Source organism: Pseudomassariella vexata, assembly GCF_002105095.1.
Source record: "Pseudomassariella vexata strain CBS 129021 chromosome Unknown BCR38scaffold_6, whole genome shotgun sequence".
NCBI classification, from domain to species: domain Eukaryota; kingdom Fungi; phylum Ascomycota; class Sordariomycetes; order Amphisphaeriales; family Pseudomassariaceae; genus Pseudomassariella; species Pseudomassariella vexata.
In genome coordinates, this window is record NW_024467961.1 from 1,081,506 (window position 1) to 1,094,066 (window position 12,561).

At 49.5% G+C, this 12,561-nt stretch overlaps 2 protein-coding genes and 1 non-coding gene across 3 annotated transcripts; all 3 read left to right on the plus strand.

Annotated features, from left to right (window-relative positions):
- The first annotated feature begins 631 nt into the window (after window positions 1-631).
- BCR38DRAFT_431803 (uncharacterized protein) lies at window positions 632-1,765 on the plus strand. Its single transcript, XM_040860129.1, has 5 exons — window positions 632-1,174; window positions 1,238-1,302; window positions 1,356-1,416; window positions 1,476-1,496; window positions 1,642-1,765. The coding sequence occupies exons 1-5, from the start codon at window positions 1,056-1,058 to the stop codon at window positions 1,685-1,687; spliced, it is 312 nt and encodes a 103-aa protein (XP_040716228.1). The 5' UTR covers window positions 632-1,055; the 3' UTR covers window positions 1,688-1,765.
- A 2,701-nt stretch (window positions 1,766-4,466) lies between these two features.
- Window positions 4,467-10,274, plus strand: BCR38DRAFT_431806 (P-loop containing nucleoside triphosphate hydrolase protein). The gene is made up of 9 exons (XM_040860130.1): window positions 4,467-4,888; window positions 4,946-6,111; window positions 6,277-6,601; window positions 6,660-7,756; window positions 7,824-8,124; window positions 8,186-8,714; window positions 8,765-8,830; window positions 8,884-9,138; window positions 9,213-10,274. The coding sequence occupies exons 1-9, from the start codon at window positions 4,794-4,796 to the stop codon at window positions 9,918-9,920; spliced, it is 4,542 nt and encodes a 1,513-aa protein (XP_040716229.1). The 5' UTR covers window positions 4,467-4,793; the 3' UTR covers window positions 9,921-10,274.
- A 211-nt stretch (window positions 10,275-10,485) lies between these two features.
- On the plus strand, window positions 10,486-10,588 carry BCR38DRAFT_t164. The gene has a single exon. It is a non-coding gene; the product is annotated as a tRNA-Thr (tRNA).
- Window positions 10,589-12,561: the final 1,973 nt, after the last annotated feature.

Genomic DNA, 12,561 nt, shown 5'->3' on the forward strand with positions numbered 1-12,561 from the left:
TTACTTATTTTCCACCGCCTTCTGTGGATGAGGTCATGCACACCCTCGCACAGGTGACTGCTGGAGCGTCGGGCGGGGGCCGTGCTCTAGATTAGATCTGTCACTGCGATAATGTGATGTGAGATGCTCGTCTTAACGTGACCTGGCCGCCATATTGAGTTTTGGATCCCCTACGTCGATCACTAGCCGTGGGCAGTTTCCCCAACGGCACCTCAGGAACACAGCTAGCTGCTTGCGTGGGAAAGTCCCAGTACGCCGTCAAAGACCCCGCGGCTCCTCTGGCTGTCAACGGCCCCGATGTAGCGGCGGCGCAATTGCTTTTTTTGACAGACCCACACAGGCACAGCCCATTGATGGCCCTTATTGAAAACAGGAGCGGCTGGTCGGCCAGTGACAGGAACAAACCCGGCTTCGTGATATGACATGGATCGACCAAATTCTATCGACCAAAAAAACCCCTTGTTGACACGCCAGATCTCAGGCTACTTGCCAATTGTAAGATCCAAGTCATCTAATGCATGTATCTTTGCAGCCCTAGTGTGCCCACCGGGTACTTCCGGCGGCGCTCTTCGATGGCGCGAAGAAGACGTCAGGAGCGTCGGGGCCAGCACCAGAATAGTCCTACGTGTATAGATGGATCTCTGTTCCTTGTCTCGCGCAGAAACAGCCGTCCATTGAGCTTCGAGGGAACTTTTCGAAATGCGAAGTGGTGCCTTCCTTGGATACTAGGGGTTCCACGTTGCGCCGCTGTTCCTTTTGTACCTTCCATACAGCACGTCGGACTCGAGCTTAAAAATCGAGGGCCCTCTCTACTTATTCTAGATAATTTACTCTTATACCAACTCCGTTTTTCTTCATAGAAGTTCTTCCACATCCCATCTGGAAGCTCTACACTCTGCTCCACTCACCGCGCAAAGTTCGTCTCTCTCAATCACGTCTACTACGCTAAACATCCCCACCACACCACTACGTACTTACCCCGCCAAAAAACCGACCGAGGTCTAGCTTCTTCGTCTCTACCAAAACATTGCGCAAATTTCGTCAAATCCACCACAATGGGTGTCACCAAGCAAATCAACCAAGAAGGCTCCGGCGCTCAGCCTGTCGCCGGCCAAACCGTCGTCATCGAGTACACGGGCTACCTCAAGGATGCCAATGGCAACAAAGGTTCCAAGTATGCTCCCACCATAGCTCTGTGTCATGCCACCTCGGGACTCTCTACTAACGAGTCGAATAGGTTCGATTCTTCTGTCGGCCGAGGCGACTTCGAGACCCAGATTGGTGTTGGCAAGGTCATCAAGGGTATGTATCCCAGTGACGAGCAGGATGAAAACTTCACAGCTGACCCGGTCCAGGTTGGGACGAGGGTGTCGTTCAAATGAAGGTTGGCGAGAAGGCCACGTTGGACATCTCCAGGTACGCTATTTGAGAAAATTCGCCCTTAACTTGCTTTCGTCGAGCTAACATGGTGACAGTGACTACGGCTATGGATCTCGGTAAGCAGCTTTCATCCTATCCCTACTTGCTCTCGAGGGAGGAATGGCACGCTACGATGGTTTTGTCCCATGGAAGGGGTCTATCTTACCTGACCCGGCACTGGAATTGTTTTTCTTTGCTCACATTGACTGATTGCAATCGCAGAGGATTCCCCGGCCACATCCCCCCCAACTCTGATCTGATCTTGTAAGTTTTCGTGCCAAGTGCAACAGCAGAATCCAGCCGCTAATTACGTCGCCTTACAGCGACGTCCACCTCAAAAACATCAAGTAAAGGCCTTCGCAATATTGGCGGCGGTTACTGTTTCACAACCAAATTACACGACATGAGTAGTATCGCGCTGGTTTTCGAGCATCTGCCAATATCAGATACAGTGCTTCTCGTGCGGTAGTAAATCAAACGATCGTTCGCCTGCCCACCCCAGGAGCCGATACCTTCTCGCTCGCTTGCATGATCACTGTGATACCTCGTACACGCTTCCGAGCATCTGGTCCCAATGTCTGCACATCTGGTATTACTGTCGGAAAGAAGAGACGTGGAAAGCCCGCTCTAATTAAACGTCTGGCCATTGCAAAACCGCATGTCGCTCTTTGTCAACATCTTCTCGGCCGAGCTTTGCATGCTACCATCTTCCGTGCCTGCAGGTCAGATTTCGGTATTACCGGATCTTGTGAGCGGTGTTCTGTATTTGTGTATCTAACGCAACTTGGTCACGTATGCCATACTCGACGCCAAATCCAAACTTGATCAGATCATATGCGCGCGAGCATTGGTGGATACTTTATCGAATGACATCTACAGCACGAGGCAGCAACAAGTATACTTGACCATCAGAGTAGCATCAGCACAACCAGACCTCTGGTGCAAATCCCCCCCTCCCTTCCCGCGGAAATGGGATGCTTGTATGGATCGGCAGCAGTCGTAGTTTTCATGGCTTCGCTTAGATGGCCAACGTGGTAACACCTGATGCGGGTTGCTAACTTTACACTTACACAGCCTTGTCGTGTATCTCTGTGAGAGCCTGGGGAGTCAATGCGATCGCCCGAGGCCCCCAACCAATGGAAGTTTAGAGTTGTGTGTGTTTTGTGTGACCTTCTTTTTCTATCTTACTCGCTTCAACGGGAATTGGCGCGCTATTGGGGAAGGATTAGGCGTGTGGGCTTTCGGTTGGGGATTCCCTTTTTTTGCCCCTGATTTGGGCGATGACGACGAGAGGACGGGAGGATGTCGGATTCGACGTGAGTAGTATTTGATAAACTATGAATGACAAAGTCCTCGTTGTTGTACTTCTCGTTGTTCTCGGCTTGGAAGCACCCGATGGGAGGGGGGACTCGGGGCAGTGTCATTGATGGCAACAATTTGTTTTTGTGCATAGTTGACGGCCCGCCGTAGGTGATCATGTCCTCTTGAACCGTAGGGCATGTATGTTGACTCCAAAGGCTTCAGTTCGTACCTTCAGCTATATGTGATATCGGACACGGTCGCTCCAAATGACTGCATTGTTATGATACTGTTATTGCTTCAGCTGTCTTGATCCGCATCGGATGACGACTTAGCCCAAGGAACACGACTTGCACCAACACTTGATCTATGTATTGGCGGATGTTAAGACGTGAAGTCTCCATGATTTGGGCTTCCCTGATGAGTTATTGTTGAGTAATTCCCCTCATTTCATTGACTTTGTCCCTTTCAGGATTGCTAGCGCGACCGGGTGGCCCTAGTTTCTTCTCTCGATACGGTCTTCTATACTCTGTGGATCTATCCAGTAATGACTACTGGAAAATCCGAGGGGACTGTGCATACTTTACCTGGTAATGGGTCGACCTGATGGCAACCGCCAATATTAACAATATTCCAACCGCGGCACTTTGCCATTGGTTCCCTAACTGTCAGAGTTCGGCAGGATATCACATAACCTGGTGGTCAACACCTAGAAATTCAAGTGTTATCTGTTCCGAGGGTTTCATTAGTCCCTTCTGGTTTCGCAACGTCACAATTATGTAAGACACAAGTAGTATACTGCAATTCAAAGGCCCCTCTCTAGCCTGTGGGTTTATAAATGGTAGCCAATATCGGTGTGTAAATCACAAATGGTCGAGCTTGGTAGAGGCTCGTCATGGACCTTTTCTAATGTTACAGTGCCTTATGCCCATTTATAAAGCTGATAGCCCAGCCTGCTCGGTATCATTGATCGGAGCATCGAATGCGATTCCTCATTACATTATGTTCACCCGTGCTTAGCTATTGCGTATTATTTGATGGATAATTACGCCTGCTAAGTATAAACCCACAGTTCCTCCACGTCTGCCTGAGAGTAATAAGAATGGGATACACCCTATGCGCTTTAGTTTCCGTGCTACTGCCTCCAGACTTGGTAGATGGGTGCGGTCGATAGACACCCTCAACGCGCTCAACTTACATCCGTCATCTTGTGCATCCGCCCGAAGACGCTAAGCTGAGTTGAGTTAATTGGACATGGAAAGGATACTTCAAATGTTGTTGAAATAGTACAACATCTTTCCGGACTCCCCATTCTGGCGGTAATGACGTAATTTACTAGGGAGTAATGAAGCGTGTTTTCTGAAAGGACGTTGTTATTTACGTTGACACATTGAAATGAATGCTACTGAAGTGACCACTATAGTCCAGCTCACGGCTTGACAATGAGTCCAGCAGCTTGTAGAGTCATAGATACGGCTTAGTCAGAACATGTGCAGTTCTTGAGTCGGGCGACATTTAATACGATGTGCTAGGTCTTACTTTACTGTAAACTGCTCAGCTGTGCGTCTTGTCATATGTGAATCAGTCAAGTTGGAACGCTATAGCCTAAAGAGGCGAAGGATGCAGTAATGTAACTTGTAGGATTATGAGTAGAAATACCTTCCTATTCGGGGTAGGCCTATCGTTGCACCACACCATTAAGCCCTTGACTATCGCAATCTTGAACAGGCAACAGACCAGGACAGGCTCAAACCAATGCACGCTACGATCTCTTTGGGATGCCCGCCATCCCTAAGCACAATTACCTACATAGTAGGCAGCAACGTTGAACATTTTGATAGATCGAAGCTCATACACTGGACCGGCATCCTCTCTGACCGCTGGCTGCTGACAGTCTTGTCCTTGCGGGCTTGGCAAGGGTCTGCGGCAGAGGAGCGCAATCCACCACTCACCTGCAAGCCGTTACGGCTCCGGGCATCCATGATTCATATCATCTACATCAGTCAGGCGCGCGCGTTCTTTGGCATCTTTCTCAACAACAAAGTATTTCGAGGCCATCGTGACCATCGACCACCATGGATCAGTTGTCGCTTGGGGGACGTTTTGAGCATACCGTCTGGCATGCGCAAGACGCGATTTTAGCCGCAAATAATCTGAAGGGGAATGGACAGTGAGTTGGTTCTTGGGATCCGACGATCAAGCGATTTGAAGTTCTAACGTCGGACAGCCACGTGCACCTCCAATGGATCTCAACATTGTCGGATCTGGCCAAAGCCGGCTATCTTCAGGTCGCCATCATTGCTGTCTCCAGCCTTCTCGTTGTCAGATACCTACTTCGGCGGCCATGCGCAAAAGTGTCCCGGCCCGAAGGCTGTGTCTCAACCTTCTCTTTGCCTTTGGAGCTAGGCAGCCAGGTCTTGAGAGCAGCTGCGTTGGCCTTGATGGTTGTTGCAGCTGTCGAGCAAGGCGGAAGATGGACCAATGTCGCCGTCCTCGCTTATGCCTTCCTGCTAGGCCTTGCAAGACTCGTCAGTGATACTGAAGGGAGGCATGTTACTCTCCATCATGTTAATTTCGCTTTATTCGGCGTTTGGGTCGTTATCATCCTTGCGGAGATACTCCCCATCATCGACACAGGGCAATATGTGACCGTTCCGACCTCCATTATCGTCAGTCTTGCTACACTGAGCACGGCTGTCTTCCTGGCTGCGGCGACACCCAGGGAGTGGGTACCTCCGTCTCTCGATCTTGACGTCCCTGCGGATGTGGCCCGACGGCCAAGCCCAGAAGAGACCTGCAGCTGGCTTTCATTCTATGTGACTTATGAGTGGCTGACACCGCTTATGTGGTGGGGCACACGCCGCCAGATGACCCTGGAAGAGCTCCCGGAACTCCCATGGTACGACGAACCCCGTCTGCTTCTGAAGAGAGTCCAAGACGCACGAGGAAAGGGTAACTCGACGTTTTGGACACTGGTGCGGTTCCTGTCAACAGAAATCATGACTATGGGTGCCTGGGTGGCTCTGAACTTTCTAGTAGATCTAATAGCCCCATTTGCACTCTACCACATCCTCCATTATCTGAACGACCCAGAAGGAGCCGTTTTGAGGCCGTGGTTTTGGCTCATACTGCTTTTCGTGGGCCCAGTTACGCGATCTGTATCATTCCAGCAGTACATCTTCACATCCACCCGACTGATAGTCAGAGTGAGGGCTGCCTTAACGCAAGAACTGTACTACAAGGCCATGGAATCCATGGAACTTAACGATGAAGGCTTACAGGATGTGGCCTCGACAGATAAAGCCAAAGATGGACAGGAAAAGGAGAAGAACACGACGGCCACAGGGCGGTTGGCGAATCTCATGAGCGCCGACATTGATGCAATTGCCGTAGGTGAGTATCCATGCCTATGGAAATCCCCACCAGCTCCTTCCCATTCTACGTGAAGTGTTTGTTTGGCAGCGATGCACCTACGCCATACTGTGCTACTTGCATTTGTCTAGATGTAGCTATTCCTCGCTGCACGTCTAAGAAACGGTTGACTAATATTTTTGGCAGGCCGCGACATTGTGCTCGTGGTTATGGGTCTACCACTAGGTACGATCGTTACAATAGTTGGTTTATACCAACTTCTGAACTGGCCTGTTCTTCTCGGTATTGGTCTCATGGCTGTCACGTCACCTGTTGGCGTGTACATTACCCAAAGCATGCTGAAACTACAGCGTGATTTGAGAAAGATCCAGGACTCTCGCATTTCTGTAATCTCCGAGTATCTGACGAGTATCAGACCCGTCAAATACTTCGCATGGGAAAATGCTATTGTCAAGAAAATCAAAAACATCCGCCACGGGGAGCAACAGAAGAACTGGAAACTCAGCATCCTGTAAGCGCGTCCATCAGTCTCCTATACTGTGCGGAAACAGTCGACTAATTTTTGTCAGTAATATGCTCCTTGGCGAGTTCTCAGAGGCGATTCCCATCATTGCCCTGTTGATCATATTCAGTCTGCACGTGACCGTACGACGGCAACCTCTCACAGCAGACATCGCCTTTACGTCTATAACCTTGATCCGAACCATCCGCCGAAATATAGGGATTGCCACTAACATGTCACGTAGCTTCACAGCCGCCACAGTCTCACTCAAGCGCATTGACAGGTACATCAACAATGTCACGCCTTTGCAACAACACGCAACAGGCCCACTTCGCATCGAAAAAGCCACGTTCAGACGGCACAAAAAGGCTGAGTTTGCCATGAGAGATGTTTCGATTGAGTTCATAGAAGGAGGGCTAAATGTCGTCACTGGCCCAAGTGGTTCCGGCAAGTCAACACTTCTGATGGCCATTCTTGGCGAGACGCTTGTCGAGCAAGGGACAGTAACATGCCCCAAGGACATTGCCTACGCATGTCAGAGTGCTTGGCTGCAGAACGAGACCATCAAAGAGAATATTATTTTCAACAGCGACTTCGAGGAGGCTCGGTACAGCCGCGTCATAAATTGTTGCGGATTGCCCATAGACTTCAATGAATTTCCGGAACGGGACGAAACAGAAGTTGGCGAGAACGGCGTTTCTCTGAGTGGCGGACAGAAAAGCCGAGTTGCTTTGGCTCGTGCTTTGTATTCGAAGGCCTCTGTCCTACTCCTCGATGATATATTTTCCGCCCTTGACGCTAAGACGGCCGCGACGGTATGGTCAGACTGCTTCTGTGGTGAATTACTCAAGGGCAGGACAATTGTTCTTGTCACGCAGCTTCCATGGATTGCCACCATGGCAGACCTCGCCATTGCAGTGGAGAACGGCTCTATCAAGGATGTCCAACAGAATATTGGCGTCGTTCGGAAGCCAGTGACACTTAACAAGGAGGCTATCGATGAAGGCAACGTTGATGCAACTGTTGAAATGGCAGCTACTCAAGATGCTACGACCAATGGTAAGATCACACCAACAAACGGTATCAACAAAACGGCAGAACAGAAGCGGCGCGATGAGGTAACTCAAGAGGCCCTCAAAACTGGCCCCACCGCACGACTCCAGTGTAAGTGAAGCTCTGGGTCCCAGTATAAGTATTTCTTTTGATTTGACTAACTGACCGCCACGTGTAGTCTACAAGTACATGCGATACTACGGAAGTCCTATCCATGCGATCACGGCTATTTTTATGAGTTTCATGTGCACAGCGTCTGCTATGGGAACGGGCCTCTGGATCGCCACCTGGGTTGACGCATATGGCAAGGGAGAAGCCGTAAATATAGCCTTCTACCTCGGAATTTACGGAGCGTGGAGCTTTGCGGAGATTCTTTTCCAAATGGTTACTTTCGTCACCTACGAAGGTGGAGGTTGGTATGCCGCTAGAACTCTGCACAACACTTTCGTGACGTCTGCCTTGAGTGCACCACTGTCCTGGTAGGTTTTGCCGTTACAATGTCAGATTATTACTGCGCAGGCCACTAACTTCCCGTCATAGGTTCAAGACAACTCCCGTTGGGCGGGTTGTGAATCGTTTCTCACGCGATATGAACTCGATAGATATGCGGCTTCCTGGTTTGCTGCGGAACGTGTGCGAGGTATCCACACGCATGATTTTCCAAGTTCTTGCCGTTGGCAGCGTGCTCCCGATTTTCATTATTCCCGCAGCTATTAGTTGTTTTCTGGGCATAATTGCAGGCGAGATGTACACGAGGACTGCCGTTGCAGTCAAACGGCTCGTCTCGTCGTCTCAGTCGCCACTGTTCTCGCAATTCGCTGATAGTCTCGCTGGCATGGCCACCATCCGTGCTCGAGCGGGAATGCCCGCCACGTTTGGCAAACAACTAGCCGATAAACTTCGCGTTTTTGAGAGGGCTTCTGAGACACAATTTAACTGCAACCGGTGGGTAAGTCTCAAAGTTGACATGATAACGAGTATTGTGACTGTCGCCGCCGGCGCGATTGCCCTTTCGCAGGCAGGTACCGTTGCAGCTGGGCTTGTTGGCTTTTCTCTGACAAATGCTACGGTACGTTGTATTCGATAGCTTCTAGTGCAAGTTGCTAATCTATTTGCTAGACCCTCAGTAGCTTGATCATTATGTTCGTCAGAGACATGAATGAGCTCGAGGTAGAGCTACAGAGTGTGAGTAGGACAGTCTTAGAATCATTTATGGGACCAATACTAATGCAAAGCAGTTTCATCGTGTCCGTGAATATGCTCTGGTAGAGCCTGAAGAGCATGTCGACGAGTATAAATCAGAAGGTGGATATGTTGACGATGAGAATTCTCTTATGCCAAAGGACTGGCCAAGGACCGGCAGGGTCGAGTTCAAGGACGTGACAATCAAGTACGACCTTGACGGACCCGAGATCCTCAAGAACATCAACTTAAAGTTTGAGGCTGGGGAAAGAATTGCCGTCGTTGGACGTACGGGTTCTGGGAAGAGTACGGTAAGTTTTCTATTAAACATCCAAGATGTCGTTGGCACCTTGCTATCGGGCAAACGCTTACGTAAAATCCGTAGTTGGTTTTGTCCATACTGCGATTCACCCACATCGTTTCTGGGCAGATTCTGGTCGATGGGGTGGACATCACGAGATTTCCCCGACAGAAACTGCGCGAGGCGCTTACCGTCATCCCACAGGAAGCTGTGCTCTTTAGCGGCGACGTCGGCTCGAATCTGGATCCGACTGGTGAAGTTCCCAAAGAAATCGTGGATAGAGCCCTGCAATACTGCATCGGCATTGCATCGTTCGACTATAACAATCACGGAACTGCCTCTCCAAACAGCGACGACCCTACTGAAGCAGAGAATGGGACGCAAACACGAGTGCAGGGTATTAGTCTCACGACGACCGTCAAGGCTAGAGGTGACAACTTCTCGCACGGTCAGCGACAAGTCCTCTCACTCTGCAGGGCTCTCGTTCGCAAGAGCAAGCTTATGCTGCTGGATGAAGCGACCGCTAGCATGGACTATGAGACAGACAGGGGTATTCAGGAGGTGTTGCGGAAGGAGCTAAGTGAACATGCGATGGGGCGGACTTTGGTTACCATCGCCCACCGGCTCAGGACAATCATTGACTACGACCGCGTCGTGGTCATGAGTGCCGGCAGCGTCCTTGAAGTCGGAACTCCGAAGGAGCTTTATGATACGAAGGGGCAGTTCTATGATATGATGAGGCACAGTGGCGAGTTTGAGGATTTGGAGAAAATACTGAGTAAGGAGGATTAGAGGCCCAGTAGATTTGGCAAAGAACAAACGGAGTGATTGATAGACAAGGATCGACTTGTACCCGTTTTGGTTAGAGACGTGCTATTTTCGTTGAAAATCTACTGTTTCGGAATGCTCAGCTCTCTTGTGTCCCAATCTCAGCGCAACTGTAGTTCCAGCCTGGAGTACAGTAGCGTGAAAGAGGTGGTCTATCCCACTTGTATTCCAGCTATGTCTGAGATATGCGTTTTCTGGTGGGGAGCGGGTAGATTGGCGGTTGTTATTGCACGAGAACTACAGAACCAAACGATGCTGTATTAGAGTACGTAACTGTTCTACCGTAAATTAATGAATATATAAGCTGTTAACCTTGGGGCATTTGCTATAGCTATACTATATACTGTAACGGGGTAAGGCCGGACATCAGGGAAATAGGTTACGGGGCTAGGAGAAAGTTTATTTTCTCTTCTTTAAGAGGCACAGAGACAGAGTAGGACACGAGTCCCCCATCTTCACGCATCATCATCTCCTTCTTATCTATATCTTCACCTTCGCTTTTCAGTCAGTTATTTAGTTATTTTAGTTAGTCGGCTGGTGTAGTTGGTCACTTCGCTGGTAGATAAGTCCCGATTTGAGCCTCGCCCACTTGGGTCGGTGACGAGTCGCGGGTTCGAATCCCGCAGCTGACACACAAGGGGGTTTAGTCAACCCTTACGGCGCGCTGCCCACCTTGTTGACTTCGCCTACCTAGCGATAATAGGGAGATTGGTGCAGTTTAGGATTACGAGCATCCTAGCCAGTCGACCGTCAAGCACTACGTCGGCGGAATATAACTCGACAGCCGGTCCAGAATTCGAATCGTTAATCCGACCCCTTATCGGACCTCGCCTTTCCGATAACGCTCGTCGGCGAACCCGTCCCCTCACGATAGAAGGCGCGCAGCACGCCCTCTCGCCGCGATTCTTGCGAGCGTCTGACCACGTTACGGTCTATCCACTTGAGCGTATGGTTGAGATGTATACGCTCGACGAGAACCCCAATTAGCAGATACTACGACTTGTCGCGACAAAAAAATAGTCGAGCATCTTCTGCACATCAGCAGCATCCCACCCCTGAGGACGAATTTAAGTGCCACATTACCACACTTATCGGTAGTTCAGGCAGGGGTTGTAGCACAGACTTAGGGAGGGACAGGAGGTTTAGTAGTCGTTTGGCTACAAGTTTACCTGTATAACCGCCCGACGCGGCTTAAGGGCCCGCTATATCATCTATAGCCCCTTAAGGGAGTACTTGTAGAGGTACCGAGGGTTAACACCTACGGCGTATTTAATATTATTTTTTATTTTTTATTTTAGTTATTCAGTTTATCTTTACGTTCGAGATCCTATTATCACGATACGAGTATCAGAGGCACACCCGACCAACTCGCGCACCAGACGTGTAAAAGCTTCGCTCTTATAACCAGTATCACGATCTTTGTTACACGCAAAGGTGGTCAAAGATTTGTGAGGTTGTAAAAGCATGACATTCTATCTAGTCCTATGGAGCACGAAGGTTGGACTTAGTCCCAACGGGCTAAGTCACGTGGTAACCTTGGTGGTCTTAGCAAAGCCCACCAAGGTTGCCTAACAATCTTCGTCTGATAAGACCAACAGATGGAATCTGTTGGTACTGGAGCCGTCTGTTCAGTGTGTTAGGTGGTAGGTATATCCTAGTGACCGCCTGACCCCGTTTCAATACCCGTAATCAAGTATAGACTTTGGAAAAAAATAGTCGAATTTGCTAAATTTTACAAATCGCTGTAGTAGGTAAGACTATACGTGAGCCCAAGGGGGGTTACCCTATAGCTATAGAGAAGATAGCTAGATAGCAGATAAGAGCTACAAATAGCTCTGCCAGGCCATAATAACTAACCTGGCAAACCTTTCCTAATACAAAAATTCACACCCTATATGCACTCGTATCATAAGACCTCTATAGCTGAAATATGTGAAGGTCAACCCTCGCAGACTCACTACAACCAGGTGACTTACAGCTGGAACACCTGCCATGGCAGTGTCAGATGGGAAGCCAATCATAACCCTTGTAAGAGCCCCGCCAAGCGTGGATGACTTAGTCGCGCTCCCTCAAACCTAAGTTGTCATCTTCTTTCCTTCTGTTAGGCAACCTTGGTGGGCTTTGCCAAGACCACCAAGGTTACCACGTGACTTAGCCCTTCGGGACTAAGTCCAACCTTCGTGCTCCATAGGACTAGATAGAATGTCATGCTTTTACAACCTCACAATCTTTGACCACCTTTGCGTGTAACACCTTCGCTCCTTAGAGTAGAATCTTCGTCGATAGCACCTAATCGAGGTCTCTACCAATGCGATGCAACCCAGGTCGTGACAAAATATAGCGTATCTGCCTCCTTATGAACTACTCCCTTCGCCGGCTATCGTACTACTATACCCCCTCGGCAGTAGGTTCTAAGGCGTTAAGGCCGCCTAATCCCTATATTTGTGACGGTTGTCACGTGATTGGCCTACACTGGTCTGAACAGATTGATAAGTTGTTGCAGATATCAAAGTCAGGGACTTTGGTATTGGTCTCTTTTGGTGAAGACATCTGGTACGGTGGCGTAGTGGCAAGGATTGCAACCCCTGGCGCGGCGTGACAATAT